This window comes from Aquarana catesbeiana, linkage group LG06 (assembly GCF_042186555.1).
Source record: "Aquarana catesbeiana isolate 2022-GZ linkage group LG06, ASM4218655v1, whole genome shotgun sequence".
In the NCBI taxonomy this organism is placed as follows: domain Eukaryota; kingdom Metazoa; phylum Chordata; class Amphibia; order Anura; family Ranidae; genus Aquarana; species Aquarana catesbeiana.
In genome coordinates, this window is record NC_133329.1 from 415,883,631 (window position 1) to 415,911,553 (window position 27,923).

General features: G+C 47.7%; 1 protein-coding gene across 1 annotated transcript in view; it reads right to left on the reverse strand.

The window, feature by feature from the left end:
• Positions 1–4,592: 4,592 nt before the first annotated feature.
• The window catches only part of LOC141147324 (E3 ubiquitin-protein ligase DTX3L-like), a 29,641-nt gene continuing 6,310 nt past the window's right edge, over positions 4,593–27,923 (reverse strand). Inside the window, exons 2-4 of the mRNA XM_073634546.1 lie at positions 17,256–18,175; positions 9,916–10,133; positions 4,593–6,650 (exon numbers count right to left, since the gene is read on the reverse strand). Coding sequence (XP_073490647.1) covers positions 6,581–6,650; positions 9,916–10,133; positions 17,256–18,175 — 1,208 coding nt within the window. The 3' untranslated portion in view covers positions 4,593–6,580. The remainder of the gene's footprint in view (positions 6,651–9,915; positions 10,134–17,255; positions 18,176–27,923) is intronic.

Consider the following 27,923-nt stretch of genomic DNA (forward strand, 5'->3'; position numbering starts at 1 on the left):
CATTGGATTTTCCAACACACAAAGTTGGAGAGGAGGAGATAAAATTCCGATCGTGTGTACACAAATCCGGCGGACAAAGTGCCACGCATGCTCAGAATAAATAAAGAGATGAAAGCTATTGGCCACTGCCCCGTTTATAGTCCCGACGTACGTGTTTTACGTCACCGCGTTCAGAACGATCGGATTTTCCGACAACTTTGTGTGACCGTGTGTATGCAAGACAAGTTTGAGCCAACATCCGTCGGAAAAAATCCTAGGATTTTGTTGTCGGAATGTCCGAACAAAGTCCGACCGTGTGTACGCCCTATTAGAAGTAGACAACAGGAGACCCAGGGCTTTCCAGATCTCATTAATCGGTATTCCTTTCACATACATCTGCTATATGAGTCCCACACTGGCAGAGACCATCATGGCCTCCTTAATAATGTCCTTTTGCATTACATAACAGAATATCTTCCTAAATGCTTGCAGCTCCCTCAAATGCCAGGGCCCATAGTCGGTAGGCAGGAGGCTGGCATTCAGGCCCCTCCAAAAGCCTCTGTCCCGGCTAGGTCTGTCACACAAACTTCCTCTGGTGACGGCAAATTTCAAGGTACTTGTGCCGTCTGAGTGATCCCTTCTTTCAATCTGCCACTGTTCCTTATCTCAGTATTAATATGACAACTTTTAACCAGAGAAGATCAAAACTTTTATTTATTCTATCCCAAGGGATTGACCCTTTTAAACAGGTTTTGGAGCCTCACTGATAACGGGGTGAATGGCCACAGCTGTTCATTATATATTACCCAGAGCAACGTATGTGGAGTGCATATTCCCCTCGGATCCACCCGTGCTGCTGCTAGGTCCTATGGAGGACATAGAAGGGGGGTAGGGTGCCCACGTGTCCCGGACTGCCCGGGATTATCCTGTAATTCACATCTTTGTCCCTGGTCCCGGGCACCTTCATTCCGGGACAATACAGTGTCCCGGAATGAAACTGACAATCTGGGAACAGGGGCGGACCGAGCCGCTAAAGCGCTGGCTCTGGCTCCGCTTCCACCTACTCCTTATCACTGGTTGCTATAGCCGCCTGGCATCAGGCAACCAGTGACGGCACTGCTCAGCGTTGAAAGCGGAGGATTTCACTTCCTCCTCCGCGCTAGTGCTGCTGGTTCTTCCCCCTCTGCACTCGGCTCCAGTGACTGGCTTGCAGCTTGTGTGGGGTGTTTCTGTTCCCACACGCTGCCTGCGATTACAGTGAGTACGGCATCTCTCCCTTCCTCCCCCCTCCTGCCCACCTCACACTAACACACCCACTGAAGTCCCCTCCCCCTTTTCCTCGGCTCGGATGTCACAGACAGGAGAAGGAGGGGGAGGGGAATGAACACAGGACTCAACAGGACGGGACATGCTGATCTGAGGTTTGTACAGAGTATTAATGCTTGGCACTTGCAGGAGAAGGAGACACAGATACAGGGGGCAAGTTTGGGAAAACAAGAGAGTGTGGGCAGACACCAAGACTTTATAGGCACAATAAGAATAATAGATCATTAAAAATATTATTTTTATTTCAAAAATATTGTGTTAAAAAAGGGGGAGGGAAGACAAGACATAAAAGGTAGGTATAGCATACACAGTTAACAGATTATGCACTCCATACACAATAAGTAGGTTGGTATAGAAGGGACAACGGAACTACAGAACCAACAAGAGAAAGACACAACTTATTGATCTATATAGTTACAATACATATCGTTGAACCAAACGTTATGTGATGGTGGCAATCAGATTCTGTATAAGCTCATAAGCTCGACATGTTACGCGCTTTATGCGCTTCTTCAGGAGCACAGAGTAAGGAAACTGTAATGAATGATATAGTGTTGTCAGAATTTCCAAAACATTTTTATATGTATATATATATATATATATATATATATATATATATATATATATATATATATAAATCACATATGAGACAAAAGGTAATAAATGGAGGCTGTTTAAAAGAAACATCAGGGGAGCATCATTCCCGCAATAGTCAGGCGGAGAAAAGGCAATGTGGGGACGAATGTAACATGGTACAAATCTATAATAAGAAGATAAGGAGGGTAGGGAAATATGATATAGACTAGATAAAGGGTATGATAGGGGGGGGGGGGGGAAGGGGAGGAGGGGGGAGGGGAAGGGAAAAAAGGAGGGAAAAAAGATGGCAGGGGAAAGGGGGGGGGAAGGGAGGGAACAGGGGGAAGGGGTAGGGGGAAGGGAAAGGGGGAGAAGGAATGACAGTGGGGTGGGGGAGGGACAAAAAGGGGGGAGGGGAAGGGATAGAGAGGGGGGGAAAACGGGAGGGAGAGGGAAAACTAGGGGTGATAAGGAAAAAGAAAGAAGAAAGAGAGGGAAAGGGAGGGGGAGGGGGGGGGAAGGGTGGGGGGGGGAAAAGGGGGGGGGGGGCGGTTTTGTCAATTATCAGATAGTATGTAAATAGTATGTATTGTAATTCCCAGTATATCATATTAATTAGAGGTAGTCGACATATTAGGAGATATCTTATTTAGGTAGAAATGCACTTACCCTAGTCAATGTAGTGACTGTACTTTAAATAAGGGGGGGAGATAAAATATTAGATATTTATTGATATTAGACGTGGCACGTATGACCTATTCCATATCCGCATGACCACTATGTGATGATACGTTCATAATCTATTTAACAGGGGGCAAGTTGTCAAAAAATAATACTTGCAGTGATTTTGGGGGATAAGAGCATGCTGTATGTGCTAGGGGGCACTTTAGGAGGGGAGATATATTGTGCTGGGGGGGTCATATTTTTTATTTAACCCGCTTCCAGCACAATTTGTCTCCCCTCCTAAAGTGTGCCCCCTAGCACATACAGCATGCTCTTATCCCCCAAAATCACTGCAAGTATTCTTCTTTGACAACTTGCCCCCTTCCCCATCTTCAAAGACAAACTGGCTGCTATTGAGGGGACAATTGTACTGTCTGGAATCCTGGGAACGTTGCTAGAGATTCAGGGCAATTCTGAAGGAGGATGTAAGGAGGCACTAAGGGGGCACCCCGGAGGACATAAGGGGGCTCTGACTAAGTTAGTACTGCCAGAGTGCCCCATTACATCCCCCCTTACAACCTCCAGAGTGCCCCCTTACATCCTTCGGAGTGCCCCACCACCAAAGTGGTATAGCAGTGGCTGATAGACTATCAGGAGGTGATATTGCACTCCTCTTCCTCCTCTCTCCGCTAACTACCCCCCGCCATACACTCCACACTCCTCTCCTGTACATACTACTCACCTCCATACACTCCACACTCCTCTCCTGTACATATTACCCACCGCCATACATTCCGCACTCCTCTCCTGTACATATTACCCCCCCGCCATACACTCTGCATTCCCTATTTAACATTACCACATTCTGCACCATACAAGTCATCTCAGACTCTCTTTAAGAACACCCCCTTTAAGCCAATATTTAGTGCAATTTAAGAAATGTCCACTGTTCATTACAACACGCTTTGCGCACCATATTGTTGTTGTTCTTGATGCCTAGGGCCCACTTTTAATCTTGCACACAGGCCCACTGATTTTGTACGCCCCTGCCCCAAAAATCGGCAAAAAATTTTGTCAAAAATCATCTTTTTTTGGGGGGGGGGGGGGTGGGGTGTCCCTGAATGGCAGTTTGGAAATGTGGTCACCCTAAAGGGGGGTGGATACAGTAAGCTCTGCTTGACCATTGCCCTTTATTATGCACGTAGAGAAATCCTCCTAAGATGGAAATCAACAGATGCACCACCCCTCCCCCCCCACTCTTCCTGGGTTCAATCCGTTAACTCAGTTCTGCCCCCTATACAAAATGACATATGTGAGCAGACGATGTCCACACAATATTTCATGCCTGTTGGCATGTGTTTTGTTATGCTGATTTGTTCAACAAAAACGTTTCTGTTAAAAAAGAAAACCCTTCCAGGAGCAGCGCACACCACGGTCCTGAATCAGGTCTTCCCTCACAGTGTTCCCCGGAGCGGACTGCTACCCGGCATCCACAGGTAGATTTTCAGTAAAGGGGATAAAAGGTCCTTCTCCAGACCAGGACTTCAGGACGCCGCCCTTCAGCAAACGTCCATTAGAAACCTCCTCCGGGCCCTCGGCCTGGCTCCCACTGAGGCCCAGACTGCAATTTCTTGTCTCATTAGTAGACATGGGCAATCCGTTTTGTTCCGGATTAGTTTTTTTTAACGAATTTGAACAAATTCATTAATTCGGTAGCAACCTGTTTAACGTTTTTTTCCGAATATTCGTAAATTTTGAATATTCGGGATACGAAAACCCAAAAATCTGAAATAATAACTAACTAATAAATTATAGGTATTGGAATTTCCTTTCAAATTTGGTTGTTAGTGAACGTAACGAATACGAATTTATCCGAAGCTACGAATTATCCGAAATAAGGAATGCCGCATCTAAAAGAATGGAACGTAACAAATTAATAATAATATATAATAATAAAAACTTTTTATTATTATTAATTCATTCTGTTTCATTTGTTTAGATGCGACATTCCTTATTTCAGATAATTCGTAGCTTTGGATAAATTCGTTACTTTCACTAACAGCCGAATTTGAAAGGAAATTCCAATACCTAGAATTTGACAGTTCGGTATTATTAGTTAGTTATTATTTCGAATTTTCGGACTTTCGTTCTTTTGAATTTTTTTTTTTTTTTTTTAATTTTCGGATCTTCTTTCTTATTTTCGGATTTTCGAATTTAGGAATTTAAAAATTTTCGATTTTATGTAATTACGAAATTACAAATTTACGAATTTTCGAATTGCAATCATAGTGATTAACCCGAAAAACAAAAAAAAAACACACGAATGAAACGAAAGTGAACAAATTTTTCAGCAGTGCACATGTCTACCCATTAGCCATCCCACAGGGGCAACAGCCCCCGGAGAACTGGAACCTCTCTAAGGAGGAAAGAACACTCAGGCCTCCCAAACATTTATCACCTCTCCCAGCCACCTTCTGGACACCTCCTTCCAGGGATTGGCTGGAACATGATAAATATTCATGCTGGCTATTTGTCCCCCTGCCCTTTATTCTGGAAGCTTCTTCCAGAAGCAGGTGAGAGAAATCAAACCCATAGCTCGGGAAACCCTGACCAGACAAAAATAATCAATTGCTGCACCACTGATTACAGCGAGGCCAAAAAACTCAAATCAAAAGAGAAGCACCTCTAACACTGAAAACTGAGCGATCAAACATCGCTGATCACTCGGTTCTCACAGCTCCCTAAGCAGAGAGCCGGTGATTGCCAGTCACCGCTCTCTGCTCTGCCCCCCCCCTCCCCCACACTGGGCTGTGGAGGGGGCGGGAGCAGCCGGCTCAGGCTCTTAGCGGCTCCATGAGTGGATGAGCTCTGTGATGTGATGTGATGACCCGCCCAGTTGTGTGATAATGGCGAATGAACATTCACTATTCTCACACTGATCCTCCTCCCGGCCAATCAGGAAGCGGGTCGTGGTGCAGAGGAGGAGATGCCCGCCTGTCGTCCATCGCAGCGCTGCCCGCCCGGAACCTAGATAGGGTAAGTGCTGGTTAACTGACCGTGAGACCCCCGGGGGGGAGGGGGGTGACCCGACTCGAGCAGGGAGGTGGCACCGGCCGACTGGGTGGGGGGTGGTTGATTGCCCCCCCTCAAAAAACATAAACATCAATCTGCCACTGATCACTGTATTAGTGTCACTGATGATGTCACTGTCCGTCAGTTCCCACCCAGTGTTAGTGCCAGATTGTCCACCGCACTATCACAGCCCCACTACAAGTCACTGATCCCCACCATTACTAGTATAAAAAAAAAATCATAAAATAAATATTTCAGTATAAATACCATAGATTGTAGACTCTTCACACAAACCAATCAATAAACACTTATTGGGATTTTTTTTTTAACAAAGATATGTAGCAAAATACATTTTGGCCAAAACTTATGAAGAAATTCGATTTTTTTAAGTTTTTTATTAGATATTTTTTATAGCGGAAAATACAAAATGTTTTTTTGTTCAAAATGTTTAATCTTTATTTGTTTATGTAGTAAAAAACACAAAGGTGATTAAACACCACCAAAAAAAAAAAAAAGCTCTATTTGTGCGGAAAAAAAAATGATACAAAACTCATTTGGGTACAATGTCACATGACCGCGCAATTGTCTGTTAAAGTATCGCAGTGCTGAGAAGCAAAAAAAATGGCCTGGTCATGAAGAGGGGTAAAATCTACCGGATACATAAAAAAAAATGCAGAAAATATTTTACTGTTAATTCTTCTCAGCAGACGCTCCTAGACGGCAGATTTATTAAACTTCTAATATCTCTATCAGAACGATCGCCGTCATTTATAGGAGAAGATTACCAGAGAGAGATCTGTCCCCCCCTCCCCCACATATCATTATAAATGATAAGGATGATATAATGTGTCCAAATACAGAACAGGAAGTGATTGGAAGACGCGATCATCTCAGCGCACATCTGACTCCGCCCACCAATCTCCATTCATCGGAGAGGGGGAGGGGAGAGCCGATTCCAGAATATTCACTCGATTCCCTTCGCTCTCAGCTCATCCCGCACACGGGTCAGATAATCCGGATCCGGGTAACCGAAACTACCGGAGGAAAATAATCAATACTCATCAATTACCTTCTCTGTGTGTATATATATATATATATATATATATACCCTCCCCCCTCTGTATATACATATACCCCCTCCCCCATATATAACACACATACACCCACCCTCTGTATATACATACACCCCCCTCTCTCTATATACATACACCCCCCTCTGTATATACATACACCCCCCTCCCCCATATATAACACATACACCCCCCTCCCCCATATATAACAAACACATACACCCCCCTCTGTATATACATACACCCTCCCCCCTCTCTCTATACATACACCCCCCTCCCCCATATATAACACACATATACATACACACACTCCCTGTATATAACATGTATACCCCCCACCCTGTATACAACACATATACCCCCTGTAGACAGGTGCAGTCAGCTACCTTACCACTAGGTGGCTCTGTTTCAGAATAGCAGTTAGAGCAGACTGTGTCATCAGGTGTTAGGCCCCTCTTAGGTAGCGCCCCTCTGCATTGATATCAGGGATGAGTTGGCACTCATATATGTCAGTTAGGGAGGGGACACTTTTTGGGGCCCCTATGTGGATGTAATCATTACATGTAGGTCCTGGATAGGGCGGGAGGCCTGAGAGGAGTAGACCCGCACCTGAGAGCAGCTGGCTGTAGACAATCTGTCACTCATGGTGGGGGATGGGGGGGGGGGGTAGGGCTCATTGTAAAAGGCCTTCAAGGCCAGGCCAAGAGTTTGCTGAGTGAGGCTGCTTCCCTGGAGGGTCCCGGGAGAGGTGAACCTATAGAGGAGGTGACCACAGAGAGCCCAGTCCTGTGAGTACTGTAAGGGAGATGGCTGATGAGGTGCTGCACATGCTTTCACTTGTGACTACTGCAGACCGTCCACTAAATGTGATTGGCTGTGTAATGTCAAGTGACTCCAATACCTCGATGTGACGTGACTGTAATGCCATTTCCTGAGTACCATCTGTAAAGTGCAACAATTTTTCTTCTAGACATTCCGGGGGATATGAAGGTCTATGGCCGGGAATATGGTGGGGGAGGGTTCGGCCTCAGCAGCAGGGACAGTAGTGGGGGTAACAACCGGGGCTCTTGGTGCCAAATACAGCCAACTATGAAGCCCCTCTTACACACCCCCTCTATATATAAAACACACATACACCCCCCTCTGTATATAACACATACATCACACCCCCCCAGGCATGTACTGGCCATCGGCACTCCTGGGAGTTTCCCGGTGGGCTGATGGCTCAGTGGGCCAGTCAGGTGCAGTCCTGGAGCCGCTCCTCTCTGACAGTGAGTGATCACTTCCATCACTTGCTGGAGAGAGCATTAGGCTTTCTGCTCCCTCCAGCCTGCAGGGGGAGATAGACAGCCGGCAGACTTTCCTTGCTCTCTCCCCTTATCACTTGTTATCACATGACTGGAGAGAGGAATGAGAAGCTGCCTACAAAACTGTGAGTACATGTGGGAGGGGGAGGAGAGGGAAGACACTCTGATGTGAAGGGGGCTGCTGGTGGGGCTCTTTGATGTAAGGGGGGTTCTGATGGGGACACACTGATGTGAAGGGGGGTGCTGATGGGGACTCTGGTGTGAAGGTGGCTGCTGGTAGGGACTTTGGTGTGAAGGGGGCTGCTGGTGGGGCTCTTGTGTGAAGGGGCTGCTGGTGGGGACTCTGATGTGAAGGGGGCTGGTGGGGACTCTGATGTAAAGGGGCCGCTCATGGGGACTCTCTGATGTGAAGGGGGCTGCTGATGGGGACTCTGATGTGAAGGGGGCTGCTGGTGGGGACTCTGATGTGAAGGGGGCTGCTGATGGGGACTCTGAAGTGAAGGGGGCTGCTGATGGGGACTCTGATGTGAAGGGGGCTGCTGGTGGGGACTCTGATGTGAAGGGGGCTGCTGATGGGGACTCTGAAGTGAAGGGGGCTGCTGATGGGGACTCTGAAGTGAAGGGGGCTGCTGATGGGGACTCTGATGTGAAGGGGGCTGCTGGTGGGGACTCTGATGTGAAGGGGGCTGCTGGTGGGGACTCTGATGTGAAGGGGGCTGCTGATGGGGACTCTGAAGTGAAGGGGGCTGCTGATGGGGACTCTGATGTGAAGGGGGCTGCTGGTGGGGACTCTCTGATGGGGACACACTGATGTGAAGGGAGCTGCTGATTGGGACTCTCTGTTGTAAGGGGGACGCTGTTGGGGACACTCAGAATTAAAGTGGGCCGGTCATGATGACGTCCAGGGCCAAATTTTTGTCCCAGTCCAGCCCTGCACCCCCCCCCCCCCCCGTATTTAACACACATACACCCGCCTATGTATATAACACACATACACAGGGCTGATGCTACCACTAGGCAAACTAGGCAGCCGCCTAGGGCGCCCTGCTGCCTAGGGTGCCCGGCCACTGGTTTTCCTACTCTCTTCTCTCTGCAGCAAGCAACTAAGTCTCAGCATCAGCAGGCAGCCTCCACTCTGTTCGCACATAGTGTCAGAGGTGCAGTGGTGGCAAAGGACTGTGTCTGCAAGCAAGCAAACATTCATTGATGGGCACTGGTGAGGCTGCATTGATGGGCGCTGGTGAGGCTGCATTTGATGGGCACTGGTAGGCTGCATTTGATGGGTGCTGGTGAGGCTGCATATGATGGGTGCTGGTGAGGCTGAATTTGATGGGCACTGGTGAGGCTGCATTTGATGGACACTGGTGAGGCTGCATTTGATGGGCACTGGTAGGCTGCATTTGATGGGCACTGGTGAGGCTGCATTTGATGGGCACTGGTGAGGCTGCATTTGATGGGCACTGGTAGGCTGCATTTGATGGGTGCTGGTGAGGCTGCATTTGATGGGCACTGGTAGGCTGCATTTGATGGGCACTGGTGAGGCTGCATTTGATGGGCGCTGGTAGGCTGCATTGATGGGTGCTGGTAAGGCTGCATTTGATGGGCGCTGGTAGGCTGCATTGATGGGCGCTGGTGAGGCTGCATTTGATGGGTGCTGGTGAGGCTGAATTTGATGGGCGCTTGTGGGCTGCATTTGATGGGCGCTTCATTAAAAAGGTGGGGTTTACATGGGCAGGGAAAAGGGGGCGGAGTCAGGAGTAGAGCCAAGGGGGCGGCAAAATTAGGTTTCGCCTAGGGTATCAAAAATCCTTGCACCAGCCCTGCACATACATCTCCCCCCCCCCATATTTAACACGCATACACCCCCCTCTATACATAAAACACATACACCCTCCTATGTATATGGTATATATTATTCTTACCTCTGTGGTCCCCCGTGGGTATTGGTTTTATGGTGGACATCATTCCAGGTGACGGTGTCGGTGGCGCCGGTTGTGCGAGAATCTCCCACAGTGAAGATCAGTCTCTGATCGAAGGCTCTCTCCAGCAGACGGAGGATGTCTCTCCCCTCCTTGTTATCCGGTAAATAGGCCCGACGTCTGGTACCTGAGAAAGATCTTCCAGGACGAGGATGGTTCTCCTGGATAATGAGATAATGGGAGTCATGAGAAGGGAGGAGGGGGTGCTGCACACCTCCTGTATTCAGACATCAGCCTGTGTACAATCCAAACAATAATATCCCAGGAGGGGATGAGAACCGGAGATATTCCGGATGTTGGTGGTACAAAAGGCCGTACAGCCAGAGAGGAGGACTCTGAATAATTACATCTGATGATAAAGATTACATTGTAACAAAATGAATATAAAATATTCTGAGATTTCCTGCAGAATGTTCACCATTGCCATACACAGATTTTACTTTCTAATTATCAGAAAAGAGTGGAAAGTGTCCATTTGGCTTTGAGCGCTGGGTGTCTAAGGGGCATCTGAGGGGCATTTGAGGCCATCTGAGGGGAGTCTGAGGGGCATCTGAGGGGCGTCTGATGGGGATCTGAGGCCGTCTGAGGGGAGTCTGGGGGGCGTCTGAGGGGCATCTGTGGGGCGTCTGTGGGGCGTCTGTGGGGCGTCTGAGTGGCATCTGAGGCCCTCTGAGGGGAGTCTGGGGGGCATCTGAGTGGCGTCTGAGGGGCATCTGAGGCCATCTGAGGGGAGTCTGGGGGGCGTCTGAGGGGAGTCTGGGGGGCGTCTGAGGGGCATCTGAGGGGTGTCTGAGGGGAGTCTGGGGGGCATCTGAGGGGCGTCTGAGGCCATCTGAGGGGAGTCTGGGGGGCGTCTGAGGGGAGTCTGGGGGCCGTCTGAGGGGCATCTGAGGGGTGTCTGAGGGGAGTCTGGGGGGCGTCTGAGGGGCATCTGAGGGGCGTTCAGACTGTAGGAATAATATAATACGCTGTATCTCCATGTCCAGGTCCTGACACCCATGGAAGATGCCGAGATTACTGTCACCCCACCTTCCTATGAACAATATAACAATGAATAGATATCGATAACATTCACAATGTGAAGTCCCTTCTCCCCCGGGGGGGACACAGAAGACCCTCATCTCCGCACACACGGATAACGCACCGCACTCACTGATATAAATAGGAAGCTTGAACCTCCAAGGTAAAGGCTGACCAAACACATTACCATCAGATTGGTCCATTTTCTGGTAGACATATAAAACGAAATTTTGATACTAGGGGATTTTTTAGGTGCAAATAGAAATAGTATCATAACTCTCGGTTAAATAAATAAAATATCACAATTTTATTAGTATAAAACATATATTAAAACCAACATAATAAAATCGACACACATACATCTATCATGGTCACTTTGTGTGTCATATTTTCATAACAGAGGCAATGTTGTTCCCGACGTGCTTCGCCTGGATGGACTTCTTCAGGGATTTGCTGCTAAAAGAGTTCAAGCTGTGTACAGAATATACAGACCAATAGTTAATAATAAGGGCTCACGCACACGGGGAGTTAGAAAAAAACAGCTGCAAAGCCAATACCAACGCCAGGAAAAAGCAGCTGTAAAAACATTTAGTAGCTTCTTGCATTGAACGTTTTGCCACGCTAGCTTTTAGCTGTGTTTCTTTGCCTCTATTCAAAATTAATGGTTCCCTTTGAGAGCCCATTGATTTGAATAGAAGTTGCACCACAAGTCGGATCATGATGATTCGACTTATGCCCCGTACACACGGTCGGACTTTGTTCGGACATTCCGACAACAAAATCCTAGGATTTTTTCAGACGGATGTTGGCTCAAACTTGTCTTGCATACACACGGTCACACAAAGTTGTCGGAAAATCCAATCATTCTGAACGCGGTGACGTAAAACACGTACGTCGGGACTATAAACGGGGCAGTGGCCAATAGCTTTCATCTCTTTATTTATTCTGAGCATGCGTGGCACGGAAAATTTTATATCCTGCTCTCAAACTTTGTGTGTCGGAAAATCCGATGGAAAATGTCCGATGGAGCCTACACACGGTCGGAATTTCCGACAACACGCTCCGATCGGACATTTTCCATCGGAAAATCCGACCGAGTGTGTACGGGGCATTACAGTACGACTTGTGCGCTGAGAATCTTGAAGCGGAACCCCACGCAAAAAGGGCAAAAAAACGGAGCGGGGTCCCCCCAAAGTCCATACCAGACCCTTATCCATGCATGCAGCCCGGCAGGTCAGGAAAGGGGGGGGAGGAGCGAGCCCCCCCCTCCTGGACCATACCAGGCCATAGGCCCTCGACATGGGGGGGTGGGTGCTTTGGAGCAGGGGGGGGCCTGCACCCCACCCCCCACCCCAAAGCACCCTATCCCCATGCCAGGGTTGTCAGGAAGAGTCCATTGTCCATATCAACCACTGGCCAGGGTTGTCGGTAAGAGGCCCTTGTCCGTATCAACATGGGGACAGGGTGCTTTGGGGTGGGGGCGCTCGCTAGGCTAACATGGAGGGGCGTTTAGAAGCAGTTAAAAAAAAGTCAGACTCCCCTAACAGCAGCTGTAAAAACGTCCTGTGTGCATGAGCCCTAAACAGTGTAAATACAATAAAAATGATTATTAGTACCTATATAATAGCCAGATCAAGCTTACCCAACCATTCATGGGACCTCTTCAAACCAAAAGACCAATTGACCAACTAGTCAAAAAAATGTTATAATAAGTATTATGAAACCCAGGTGGTATCAGGTGAGAGTTGTCTAGTGGCCGCAGGTCCCATGAATAGCAGCAGGTTTGAAGAGGTCACGTGAATGGTTGGGTAAGCTTGATCTGGCTATTGTCATAGGTATTAATAATTATTTTTATTGTATTTTCACAGCTTGTACAGCTGGGTGAAACATGTCGGGAAAAAACAACATTGCCACTGTTAAGATATGACACACATGGAGACCATGATAGATGTAGTGTTGATATTATTATGTGGAATACAATGACACATGTTTGAGAACCGGTCAACCACCATAAGGATAACTGTGTTGCCCTGGGAGTTGGGTAACTCCACAAGGAAATTCATAGACAGATGGGTCCAGGGCCTCTCTCCATTGGGTATGGGTTGTAGGAGGCCCACTGGAATGTGTCGTGGAGTCTTACTCTGAGCACACATGGAACAGGCAGCTATGAAGGCAGTTACATCAGCACGTAGACTAGGGCACCAGAATTCTTGGGAAATGGCCAAAAGAGTTGATTCTTCCCAGGGTGGCCAGCTGCCTTGGGAGAATGGTAAGTCTGGAGCACGGCAGTATGGAGAATCTCTGGGACAAAGCAGCAGTCACAAGGTTTCTCAGGAGGAGCATGGACCTGAGCAGCAAGAATTTTGTCACCCAAAGGAGAAGTGAGACTGGTGCGAACCGTAGCCAAAATACGATCAGGAGGAATCCCAGGAACCAGAACCGACTCCAACTTGGAAGTGGAGAAAAATTGTTGTGACAAGGCGTCAGTCCTTACATTCTTAATACCGGGTAAGAATGAGACAATGTAATTGAAACTTGAGAAAAAAAGAGCCCGTCACGCCCTTCTGGGAGAGAGGCGTTTAGCCTCAGACAAGAATGTGAGATTCTTATGGTCAGTTGGAATGAGAACTGACACAGTGGTACCTTCGAAGAGATGTTTCCATTCTTTCAGAGCTAAAATGATCGGCAACAGCTCTCTGTCCCCAATCTCGTAATTGCACTCCTCAGGTGACAATTTCTTGGAAAAGTAGCCACAAGGATGCATAGCGCTCTCAGAGGTAGGACGTTGAGACAGAAGGGCGCCAAACACCAGTCTCAGAAGCATCAACGTCAAGGATAAAAGGTAACGTAGGATCAGGATGTGCCAACACAGGAGCAGAAACAAAGGCAGCCTTGAGACTCTCAAAGCCCTTAATGGACTCTGGAAACCAACTCTGTGGGTTCCTGTCCTTTCTGGTCATAACAGTCAGGAGCTTGACCAGAGACGAGAAGTTACGAATAAACTTCCGATAATAGTTGGCAAAGCCCAGGAAACACTGCAGAGGACGTAAACCCACGGGACAGGGCCACTGTAGGACTGTCGAAAGTTTCTCTGGGTCCATCGCAAAACCAGCAGTGGAAATGACATGGGACTCACACTTCTCCAGTTTACAATAGAGATTGTTCTCTCTTAGTTTCTGAAGCACACGACAGACATCTGTGTGGTGGCTCTCCAGGGACTTGGAAAATATGAGGATATCATCGAGATAAACCACCACACATAACTGCAACAAATCTTGGAGGACATCGTTAATAAATTCCTGGAAAACTGCCGGGGCGTTACAAAGGCCAAAAGGCATAATGGCCTGTTCTGGTATTAAATGCAGTTTTCCACTCGTCGCCCTCCTTAATCCTCACCAGATTGTATGCCGCTCTCAAATCAAGCTTCGTAAAAACCGTTGCTCCCTTGAGGCGGTCAAATAACGCCTTAATCAACGGAATTAGATAGGCATTCTTAATCGTGAAACGATTGAGACTCCTATAATCAATACAAGGTCTCAGTTCATCACTCTTCTTCTTCACAAAGAAGAAACCAGCACCAGCAGGAGTCGAGGATTTGCGGATGAAACCTTGAGAAAGTGCGTCTGCAACATACTCCTCCATGGCCTTATCCGCCAAGACCGACAAAGGGTAAACCCGGCCACGAGGGGGTATGGCACCAGGTTGAAGGTCAATTGCGCAATCATACGGCCAGTGTGGAGGCAAAGTACCGGGCTTGACCTTTGTCAAAGACATTGCTAAAATCGCGGTACTCCTCCGGCAGGGAAGAGAGTGAGGAGGTGCACAGGACCTTGGCTACGTTCTGGAAGCATGTCTCACTGCATTGTGGTGACCAGGAGGGAACCTCATCACGGAGCCAAGACTAGGACAAGACTTCAAAAAGCGACCTGCCTGACCACAATAAAGGCACAATCTCTGCCAGGGTTCTCTCATCTGCAGAGAGATGCATGAAGCCCAAGTACATGGGTTCATCTTCTCAGACCGACTCGGTACCAGAAGGCATGGGAGGTGAGGGAGGCACAGGTGGGACTGCAAAGCTCGGAGACAAACGTACAGAAGGCTTCTGCAAGCGCTCCCTAAAAGAGAGTCTTTCTCTGAGTCTGGAGTCAATGACGATGGCAAACGAAATCAAGCTCTCCAGCTCAGTGGGTATATCTCGGGCTGCTATCTCATCCTTGATGGTATCTGAGAGACCATGAGCAAAAGAAGCCATGAGGGCCTCATTGTTCCACGCAACCTCTGCTGCCAGAGTACGGAATTCAATGGCATAATCGGCAACAGTTCTCGTACTCTGTTTGATGGACATGAGGCACTTGGCAGCAGAAGCGGAGCGTGCAGGAACGTCAAATACCCCTTTAAAAGAAGCCACAAACTCAGGGTAACTCAAGACAACAGGCTTTTGCGCCTCCCATAGAGGGTTTGCCCAGGCCAAGGCTCTCTCAGAAAGCAAAGAAATCACGAAACCTACTTTGCTTCTGTCCGTAGGAAAAGCCTGGGGCAGCATCTTAAAGTATATCTCAACCTGGTTGAGAAACCCTCTGCATTGGACTGTATCGCCCCCAAATCGCTGGGGAAGTGGGGCGGAACCAGACATACCTCTTATAGAGGTAATACTCGAGGCTGGTGCCTGCACAGAGACTGGAGCAGCAGCAGGGACAGCCTGCAACATAGGTTGTACTGGGGCGGCCATAGTGGAAGATTCCAGGTGAGCCGTGCGACTCAGGAGCGTTTGTAACGCCATGGCGAACTGATCCATGCAGTGATCCAGTTCATCCAATCTGGAAAAAATATTACCAACAAGTGAATTGACTGCATCTTCTGAATTCATGGCCTTCGCCTACTGTCAGAAACCATGAAATCAGGGCAAGACAGAAGTACAGTTAAATCACACTTGTTTACTAATAAAAGTAAAAAGAACAAACGTAATCAAAACATAGCCAAAGTTCAGTAACCGGAACTGATAGTCAGCCAAGCCAGAAGTCAGGGATCAACGTAGTGAAACAGCAAGCAGGATCTGGAGCCAGAAGGGATGTCAGCAAAGCAAATCTTTAAACAGGAATGCAGGAGATCGTCTCTAGAGTTGTGACCAAGGCGAAGGCAGAGATCCTCTGGACTGGACAGCTTACGTAGGCAGGACTGACGAGCAGGATATCATCAACAGCTGAGTAACTGTGTAGACATGGGAGCTGGCAATTAGCCGACAGCTGAGCGGCCAGCTCAGAGAAGGAAGGGCTGAGCCCAGCCCTGACAGAAACATTTCTTTGGTTCTATCCCCACATCTTGTCTGTGTATGATGCTTGGGGTAAGAAGGGCTGGTGTTAGCACTTGGCCTGCTGGAACGATTTGGAGGGCAGGAGGCACTGTTTTTGGCAGAAGCATCTAATCGGGGTGCCTGTCACATTGCTAAAACGTTTGCTACAACTGCATGTGTTGCACAAGGTTGCAGGGCGGTTATAGCCCCACTCAATTGAATAGGTCAGTTTCAGGTGGCACTGCTGCTGAACATGGCAGGGCCCTGGTTTCATTCCTGGCATGGCCCCATGTGTACCCCCTCATCTGCTGCCTTTGCAGCTTAGTGGGGAGCAGCAAAACCCATATGTGTGCCAACAGGCAGAATTAAAATGAAAAATTTGCTCAAAACATTATAGTTTGATTGAGGACTGAATACTATTTATTGAACATTTCTAACTTAAGCTTTCATTTGGCACACAGTTACATTGGTGGTTTTGTTCCCCTTTTAAAGTAATCATTTTATTTCCCATACAGGTTTAAGTACAGGTCACTCTACTGCCCCCCATATACAGCACTTGCCTTTCCTTCCATCTCCCACTGTTATGTTCAGCTGCTGAGAGAGAGCACAGATGTGTAAGCTCCAACTTATCTGAGCTTACACAGGGCTGAGGACTCACTCCCAACCCCTATGTGGGAGTGCTGGGCCAATTACAATGCACCAGAGCTGTCACATGGGGGGAGTGGGTCACATGCTTATCCATGCTTGTAAATTTTTTCGGCTCATGCAGCTGGAGAGTGAAGGGAAGGTGAGTACTTACTGCTGGGGGGTGTCACTGCTGAGGACATATCAGGAAAATCCAACCCTGTCACTGCTGAGGACATCTCAAGAGGATCCAACCCTGTCACTGCTGAGGACATCTCAGGAGAATCCAACCCTGCCAGGACATCTCAGGAGAATTATATCTGCCATTAATTCTGAGGTCTGCACTCACCTTCTGGATGCCCCCTGGGATGTTATAGTAGATCTCAATGGTTCCACATCCAGGATATCCCGGTAAGGAGTTTCTGTGTCTTGTCTCACTCATAGTTCCATCAGGCTGGTTTCCTCTGACTGTCCCATAGGAGACTCCACATATTGGACACACAGGTTTATGGGCCATGGCTTGCTTAAGACAGTCCTTACAGTATGCATGCTTACACTTCTCTAATATCACCTTATCTTCTATCTCAGACAGACAGATAGGACACAAGTCTGGCTCATCTTCTTTCTGTGCAGCAGCTGAGGAACTGCTGGTGTCCAACGGATCGCCTGAGGTAGCTCTTGTCTGACCTCTTCCTGGATTCTGGCTGCCATTGAGTTTCTCAACAGCAAAAGCGACATGGACTGGATGGCCGATGAGGAGCACAGTGCCTTTGGAATATTGCATCACAATGTTTATTCCTGACATCATCAGCTGTTTCTGTAGAGTACCAACTCTTTCCTCCTTGAATTTTGGCTCCACACGGATTTCTTTTCTTTCAATATTAAAGAAAGTTTTCTGCAGAAGAGTGATGAAGCTGTGCGAAGCGTGAGGTGAAAGATCAAGGGAGGCATTCATAGTTCTGAAGGTGACAAGTGAGCTGCCAGTTTTCCTACGTTCTTCCATCTTCACATTGTACTTCTTCTCAATGTCAGAGATCTGCCTGTGCTTTAATTTCCTCAAAATATCCATGTGTCTGGTATCTACTGGGATCTCCGTCTTCATGTCATCACTTGGGGAAATTCTGATAGTCAACTGCTGCATCTTCAGTCTCTCTTCATTTTGGGACAACGGCCGGATCCTGGCAAGATCTTTACTTCCAATATCCTGAACTTTTACAGGCATGGTGAATTCTATGATATGATCCCTTCTTCCCAGAACTCTTCTCTGATCTGTGTGAAGGAAAAATAATCGGAGAAGAACATAACCAGTTAAAAGTCCCCCAATGACAGGAGATAAGCAGGCTGTTCTACCATCCCATTATTAAACACTTCTCCACTGACCACCCCCCCCCCCCCCCTCAATGTATCATCATAGTTCTCCACTGACCCCTCAATGTATCATCATAGTTCTCCACTGACCCCCAATGTATCATCATAGTTCTCCACTGACTCCCAATGTATCATCATAGTTCTCCACTGACTCCCAATGTATCATCATAGTTCTCCACTGACCCCCAATATGTCATCATAGTTCTCCACTGACCCCCAATATGTCATCATAGTTCTCCACTGACCCCCAATGTATCATCATAGTTCTCCACTGACCCCCCAATGTATCATCATAGTTCTCCACTGACTCCCAATGTATCATCATAGTTCTCCACTGACCCCCAATATATCATCATAGTTCTCCACTGACCCCCAATATATCATCATAGTTCTCCACTGACCCCCAATGTATCATCATAGTTCTCCACTGACCCCCCAATGTATCATCATAGTTCTCCACTGACCCCCCAATGTATCATCACAGTTCTCCACTGACCCCCCAATGTATCATCATAGTTCTCCACTGACCCCCCAATGTATCATCATAGTTCTCCACTGACCCCCCAATGTATCATCACAGTTCTCCACTGACCCCCCAATGTATCATCATAGTTCTCCACTGACCCCCAATATATCATCATAGTTCTCCACTGACCCCCCAATGTATCATCAGAGTTCTCCACTGACCCCCCAATGTATCATCAGAATTCTCCACTGACCCCCCAATGTATCATCACAGTTCTCCACTGACCCCCCAATGTATCATCATAGTTCTCCACTGACCCCCCAATGTATCATCATAGTTCTCCACTGACACCCCAATGTATCATCATAGTTCTCCACTGACCCCCCAATGTATCATCAGAGTTCTCCGCTGACCCTTAATGTATCATCACAGTTCTCCACTGACCCCCCAATTTATCATCACAGTTCTCCACTGACCCCCCAATGTATCATCACAGTTCTCCACTGACCCCCCAATTTATCATCATAGTTCCCCACTGACCCCCAATGTATCATCATAGTTCTCCACTGACCCCCAATGTATCATCACAGTTCTCCACTGACCCCCAATGTATCATCATAGTTCTCCACTGACCCCCAATGTATCATCATAGTTCTCCACTGACCCCCAATGTTTCATCATAGTTCTCCACTGACCCCCAATATATCATTATAGTTCTCCACTGACCCCCAATGTATCATCATAGTTCTCCACTGACCCCCCAATGTATCATCATAGTTCTCCACTGACCCCCCCAATGTATCATCATAGTTCTCCACTGATCCCCAATGTATCACCATAGTTCTCCACTGACCCCCAATGTATCATCACAGTTCTCCACTGACCCCCAATGTATCATCATAGTTCTCCACTGACCCCCAATGTATCATCATAGTTCTCCACTGACCCCCAATGTATCATCATAGTTCTCCACTGACCCCCAATGTATCATCATAGTTCTCCACTGACCCCCCAATGTATCATCATAGTTCTCCACTGACCCCCAATGTTTCATCATAGTTCTCCACTGACCCCCAATATATCATTATAGTTCTCCACTGACCCCCAATGTATCATCATAGTTCTCCACTGACCCCCAATGTATCCTCATAGTTCTCCACTGACCCCCCAATTTATCATCATAGTTCTCTACTGACCCCCCAATATATCATCATAGTTCTCCACTGATCTCCAATGTATCATCATAGTTCTCCACTGACCCCCCAATGTATCATCATAGTTCTCCACTGACCCCCCAATGTATCATCATAGTTCTCCACTGACCCCCCAATTTATCATCATAGTTCTCCACTGACCCCCCAATATATCATCATAGTTCTCCACTGACCCCCAATGTATCATCATAGTTCTCCACTGACCCCCCAATGTATCATCATAGTTCTCCACTGACCCCCAATGTATCAGAACACTCCTCCACTTGTAGATTCCCCTAACAGTTCCCAGCTGGGGTTCAGTGAAACCTTAACCTCGGATAACCTCGGAACTGAACTATGATTCAGTCCTGGCGCTCTGTGCAGGCCCCTACATCGGCCACACATATGCACAATGGTGAGTTCTAGACCCTCATTACTCCACCCACATATCCACATCCATGACAACCTCCCACATGCCTGGAACACACTCCAGGGAGAGAGAGGATTCTACAAGTTTGGGAAAGCCAGTGAAAGTCAGCGGAGAGAGTGCCATCTCCCATAGCAATGAGTGAGATTGTGTTCTGAGAGACCAAAGCTTTGATGGAGGTGTGGCCTAGCGATCCCAGGTACATCTGTCTTTCTGCCTTCCAATAGGGAAGCTCCTATATAAAAAGCCAGCCAGGACCTTGCTTGGAGTGTGAACAATGGGGGCATGGTGTGGAAGCCTGCCCTGTGCTGTGGGGTGCCACTGGAGAGAACGTTGTTGGGTGTAATTCTATATCCAGAAGCCCAGTTCCTTGGGTACAAGTGTCTGCTGTTGCCCATGAAACAGTGAGTTCTGGTTGTGCCTGCAGAGTGTGCTGAAGAGCATGTGAGGTCTGTTGCTTTTTTTTATGGCTGCTGGTTGCACCGGTAAAAGGACAGATCAGTGTCAGTGGTAGGAAATGATAAAGATCCGAGGCACTGGAACATGTGGTGGGTGAGAAAAAGTTAGTGAGTTTCTTGGTGGGGCAGCCCATACATTACAGAGGCTGACAATAACTGTTTGCTGTAAAGTAGGACTGACCCCAGTTGTAAGGCCAGCAACTATGTTGGGAGGGATGTGCCCCTGTACAACGTGCTGTACACTGGGGAGGAAAGAGTTAAAGCTGAAGGTGCAAGCATGTTAATGTACTGTTTATAGCTGCAGGGCTTGTGAATGAACTATGAGAGTGCTCATCAACGCCCCCACAGTACATGGAGAACTGCAAGCTGTCAGACGCAATGGCTGATGGCAGTTGTAGTTTGTGCATTCACTTGAAACTGAGCCCCGCAGGGCCACAATACTTGCAAATAGTGACAGCGGGCACAGGGAGGAGGTCCCCCCTTCACTGTCACAGAGAAGGGGGGCTGCAGCTGCTAGGACGACAGCAGGCTGTGACGAAACGCACCGGGAGGAGCGATATGCTGACGTCACCACTCTGTTTACGATCCCGGAAAGACAGGGCGTGTTATGCAAGCTGGCCGACTCTTAGAATTTTGGCATATTTATGCTTGTTTTTTTTGTAAGTGCAATACTGTTTATCTATTAAAGTTATATTGGGTTTTACACTATGGTGAGTATTTCTCTTTCTGGGGTTCTGTGAGTACACCATCCGAGGGAGGATCCCGGTCCTTTTGAGCCCTGTGGAAGGTCATGATCTCCTGCTCTGCTGTGTGTCAGGATGTCCTATCCGATTTGAGCTGCCATGCGCTTGCCTTTTCTAAGGATAAGGGCCCTGGTTGGGTATTAGCCATAAGCGATTCAGCTTTTGCAAGCTGGTCAGTGTAAAATTTATGTGGTGGAGGTCACACTTTGTGTTGCGGTGTGAGATATCACTATCCCTTGAAGTGACATATCTCTTACATTTTTTGCATGCGCTAGTGGTGTGACATCTATCCATGGTTATCTATCAAGGATATTGTTTCTTCTAAATTGCTGGGGGAGCACATTGCAGGGGCTTCTATCCTTAAGTGATTCTTTCTACAAGTGATATGCACTTCAATCTCTGCTTCAAGTTCTGCCTCACCTGAATATTCCTTCTCTGTCTCTTTATAGGTATGTGTCAGCTAAACCACATCTTCCACCGTTAAATGAAATTGGGATCTGCTTGCTGTCTCTGTGTGTGTGTCTTGGTATGTGGCCTTCTCTATATGTTGCCCTGTGTGCATAACCATGACGTTGTTTTTTGTTGCTCTGGACTATCTTACCTAAGTTTTATGTGTTGATCTTATCTCGGCCTCTGGCTAGTCTGTCATTAGAAGTAAAAGGTCCACTTTGATTGTTAGGCATTCTTATATTCACTCCTGATTGATTAACGAACTTCCACCCCACCCTCATAACAGTATAAATTTGAGCATCCTTAAGGGGTCAGCACATTGCTGGGGGAGCACATTGCAGGGGCTTCTATCCCTAAGGCATCTATCTCTAAGTGATTCTTTCTACAAGTGATATGCACTTCAATCTCTGCACTTCAGTGATTGAACGAAGCAAACAAATATAGCAAACTGCACTGGAAAGCACCTAACAGACTGCAGGTGATCCCGTCTCTCTATTAAGCTCTCCTTCCACTCTGTAACATGTGCTCTCTACCACTGCTTCTGACACTCCTGTCCTCTCTCCTCAAACTCTCTTACCTTCACCCCCCCTCTCCACCCGCCTGCTTATACATATCACCCCCTTCTGTCTTCTCCCTACTACTGCTCCTACCAACTCTTGCTCATTCTACATCCATATACTGATAAAACCTCCAGTATTCTGAGACATGTACCTTCACATAAATCACATTCCCACATTACCTCCCTCACCCTCACTCCCTTCTCCTAACCTCTGGTGACATATCCCCAAACCCTGGGCCACCATCATCTGTCTTTGCCCAACGCTCCCATTCCCCTACACCCTCTGGCAGGAGCCGCAACCCACAGAACTTGGTCTCTATTCCTCTTTCCAAAACCAGCCCCCCCCTTTTCCTGTGCCCTGTGGAACGCACGTTCTGTCTGTAACAAACTCACCGCCCTTCACAACCTCTTTATCACAAATTCCTTTAACCTACTTGCCATTACTGAAACCTGGCTTTATGAATCAGATACTGCTTCTCCTGCTTCCCTCTCCCATGGGGGCCTTCTCTGGACTTACTCCCCCAGACCAAGTGGACGGAAGGGAGGTGGAGTGGGAATCCTTCTAGCCCCATGCAGCACCTATCAGGTAATTCACCCACCTCCCTCTCTGACACTCTCCTCTTTTGAGGCACATTGCATTTGTCTATTCTCTCCCATTTCTCTAAGAATTGCTGTCATCTACCGGCCCCCTGGACCGGTATCAGCCTTTCTTGATGACTTCTCTGCCTGGCTACCCTACTTTCTCTCTTCTGAAATCCCCACAATTATTCTCGGTGACTTCAACATCCCTGTTAACACTAACACTACTATTACTTCTAAACTTCTCAGTCTAACCTCATCGATTGACCGGAAGCAATGGATACAGGCTCCTACCCACTCCAACGGCAACACCCTTGACCTTGTCTTCTATCTGTGCACTCCTTTCCAACAATCCTCTCCCACTCTCTGATCACCACCTTATTAGTTTTGCTCTCTCCCTGTCTTCTACCTCCTCTCCCTCCAACTGCCTAACAGTTACACGAATAAAACTTCGCCACCTCAACCCTTCTTTTCTCTACTCTGCTACTGATCACCTCTATGACAAAATCTCACCTCTGTCCTACCCCAACCTAGCTACTTTCATCTACAACAGCTTACTGTCTTCCTCCCTAGACAAGCTTGCCCCCCTCACTACACGCAGAATTAGGCCCCGACTGCTACAACCCTGGCAAACAGATGACACCAGAAGTCTCAGAAAACGTAGCCGCGCTCTTGAGCGCCTGTGGCATAAGACTAAGATCCAGGAAGACTTCACACAATATAAATCTGCCCTCCTAAAATACTATTCCTGCCTTCACACTGCCAAACAGACCTACTTTATCACACTCATTAACACCTTCTCATCCAGTCCACGTCAAATCTTCTCTACCTTCAACACTCTACTCTGTCCTCCACTGCCTCCACCCACCAACTCACTCACTGCCCAGGAGATCGCCAATCACTTCAAAACTGTCACGTACCTGGTAGGTTGTGAGCCTGAAGTGCAGAGAAAGACCTCCCTTACAGCTCCCATTCCCATTCCCCTGGAATTGAAACAGAGGGCCAGGAGTGAAGAGTGGTATGGGTGCCTGGCAGGATCAACAGTTGTCGGAAGTTCAGTAGTGTTGGCACCCTCTGGAATCAGGAACCTGAAGAGAAGACTGAAGACAGAGACTGGAATGCAGATAGGACCAGGAACCCAACAGGTGAGCAAGCCGGATAGTGGAGCGCTGGACTGGAACCAGGAACAACAGCAGGTAGTAGACTGGAACGCTGGACTGGAACCAGGAACAAGCAGTAGGTAACAGACTGGAACGCTGGACTGGAACCAGGAACAACAGCAGGTAATAGCCTGGAACGCTGTACTGGAACCAGGAACAAGCAGTAGGTAGCAGACTGGAAGCCGGTATACACAGCGGAAGGTCAACAAGCCGGTGGTCAGTAGCGGTCGGACAGCAGAGGTATGAGGGGTAATGCAGAGGGATGTTCAGGCAAGCCAAGAGGGTCTGGTGCAGGTGGATAGCAGGATGGTCAAACAGGAAGCCGGGTCAGATAACAGGATACACAGATCAGATCAGGTAACACTCACAGAACGCTGTAGAGCAGACAGCGGGGATGGAGTGTGACAGACCGGTTTAAATAGCCCGCCTGACACCAGCGGGAGTGTGCGCGCGCGTGCCCGTGCGTGACCGCACCCGTGAACGCGCGCGCATGCGCAGTGGAACCCGTGGCCGTGTTCCCGTGCGCCTGGATCGCTGGTTATTGGCAGGATCTTAATGACATTGCCCCCCCCAAGGGGCAGCCTCCGGATGCCCCTTTGAGAAAATTTCTCTGGGTGGGATCTTTTAAAGGTTCGTAACAGATCTTCAGCATGAATATTATCTTCTGGTTCCCAAGAATTCTCCTCTGGGCCAAACCCCTTCCACTTTATCAAAAATTGATTCTGGTTACCTCTTTTCCTATGGTCCATGATAGCCTCCACCTCGAATTCCTCTTCCCCATCTACCAGGATTGGATCAGGAGGATCCGTACTTCGACCTGGAAATGGGTTGGCAATAGATGGTTTGAGCAGAGACACATGAAAAACTGGATGTACCTTAAGTGAATCCGGGAGTTCAAGTTCGTATGCAACTTCATTAATTCTCCGCTTAACAGAGAACGGTCCAAGAAACTTGGGACCCAAATTCTTGGAAGGGCAAGCCAACCTGAGGTTTACTGTGGACAACCATACCTGATCCCCAGGTGCAAGTAAAAGCTCACCTCGCCTTTTCTTATCGAAGGTTGCTTTATTATACTCCTGGGTCCTGGTCATGGTGTCCTGTAAGACTTGGTTGTTGGAGGTAAAGAAATCCAATCTCTCCTGGACTGCAGGTACTGTGCATTCTGGAAGAGAGTTAGGTAAAAATGAAGGGTGGAAACCATAATTCGCAAAAAAAGGAGTCTGTTTGATAGCGGAATGAATAGAATTGTTATAAGCGAATTCGGCCAATGGTAAAACAGAAATCCAATCATCTTGGGCAAAAGAAGAAAAACAGCGCAAATATTGTTCAAGGGTCTGGTTTGTTCTTTCTGTTTGCCCATTAGTCTGGGGGTGATAAGCCGATGAAAATGAGAGTTCAATGTCCAAGGTTTTACACAAAGCCCTCCAGAATCGAGAGGTAAATTGTACCCCTCGATCTGAAACAATATTAACTGGTACCCCATGGAGCCTGATGACCTCTTTAATAAATGCTTGTGCTGTTTCTGTAGCCGAAGGGGTGCCCTTCATTGGGACAAAGTGAGCCATCTTCGACAACCGGTCCACTATGACAAAGATTGAGGTGAAGCCCCCAGCCGGGGGTAATTCTACAATAAAGTCTATAGAGAGCATCTTCCAGGGCCTATCTGGGACAGGCAAGGGTTTTAGTAGACCCCATGCCTTTGTTTTGTGCCCTTTGTTCCTAATGCAGGTGGTACAGGACTCTGTGTAGCTGAGGCCACCAGAAGGCACGCTGTACCAAATCAGTGGTCTTAGCTACGCCAAAATGCCCAGCCAGCGCATGATCGTGACAGAGCTCTAGTACTGCAACTCGTAGTGTTTCAAGTATAAAGATCCTACTCTCATGCCACAGTAACCCATCCTTAACCTGGTTTTAATGGAAGATTCCAATCCTGCGGAAGCCTGTTTAATCTGGGAAAGCAGGTTTCCCTGAAGTAAAAGAAAATTCCCCGGGGACAGAATGGTGTCTGGAGGGGAAATCTCTTGGGATTTGTGAAATATCCTAGATAGGGCGTCAGGTTTGGTATTTTTGGAACCAGGGCGGTAAGTGACATGAAAGGAGAACCTGGAGAAAAAGAGAGCCCACCTGGCTTGACGTGGTTTCAACCTTTTTGCAGATCTCAAATACTCCAGGTTCTTATGATCTGTAAAAATTAAGACTGGATGAGCGGCACCCTCCAACAGATAGCGCCACTCCTCCAATGCTGACTTGATTGCCAACAACTCTCTGTCACCTACATCATAATTTCTCTCTGCCGTGGATAATTTACGAGAAAAGAAGGCCACAGGGTGCAGCAGGGCCTTAGTTCCCTGTCTTTGGGACAGCACTGCCCCTACTGCAATTTCAGATGCGTCCACTTCTAGTATAAATGGCAGAGAGGAATCTGGATGCTTTAGTACAGAGGCGGAGGTGAAAAGGCCCTTGAGAGTCTCAAAAGCCTTTTGAGCCTCAGCTGACCAATGGAAGCGTGTACCTTGTTTGGTTAGTTGTGTGATGGGTGTAATGATGGCTGAGAACCCTTTAATAAATTTACGGTAAAAATTAGCGAATCCAATGAATCGCTGGATTCCTTTCTTGTCTGTCGGGACTGGCCAATCTAGGACTGCAGTGACCTTCTGGGGGTCCATTTTAATGCCCTTACTGGAAATGACTAACCCCAAAAATGGAATACTTTCCTGTTCAAATTCACATTTTTCAGCCTTTGCATATAGACCGTGTTGTCGAAGTCGGCCCAACACACTTCTGACGTGCCTGCGATGGGATTCAAGGGAACAAGAAAAAATCAATATGTCATCTAAATAGACGATGACAAACAGGTCTAGAAAGTCACGTAACACATCATTAATAAAGTATTGAAATGTAGCAGGGGCATTGCACAGGCCGAAAGGCATCACGAGGTACTCAAAATGTCCATAGCGGGTACGAAAGGCAGTCTTCCATTCGTCTCCATCCCTAATACGAACTAAATTGTAGGCCCCGCGAAGATCAAGTTTGGTGAATATGGTGGCCGTCCCCAGTCTTTGGAACAGCTCTGGTACTAGGGGGAGAGGGTACCGATTCTTCACAGTGATTTTATTTAGTTTGCGGTAATCCACACAAGGCCTGAGGGTTTTATCTTTTTTCTGCACAAAGAAGATGCCTGCACCTGCGGGGGACATGGATGGACGAATGAAGCCTCTTTTAAGGTTTTCATCAATGTATTCTTTCAATGCCCCTTGTTCCACTTCTTTTAAGGGAAAGATTCTTCCAAAAGGAATTTCAGCACCAGGAAGTAATTCAATGGAACAGTCATAGGCCCGGTGAGGGGGTAACACCTCTGCCTTCTGCTTGCTAAATACGTCCAAAAAGTCATGATAGGCAGAAGGAATGGACGGATGTAGACTAGGATCTGTATCTAGGCACAGCAAAGTAGGGTTCTCTTGGGTATTCTGAGTCCTGCAGAACTGTTGGCAATAAGGAGAGGGAAAGGTAACCTCACCCGTGATCCAATTAATGTCCGGATTGTGAGCCTGTAACCATGGCATGCCGAGAATTATGGGAAACAGGGGTGAAGCGATAATGTCCAGGCGTAGCTG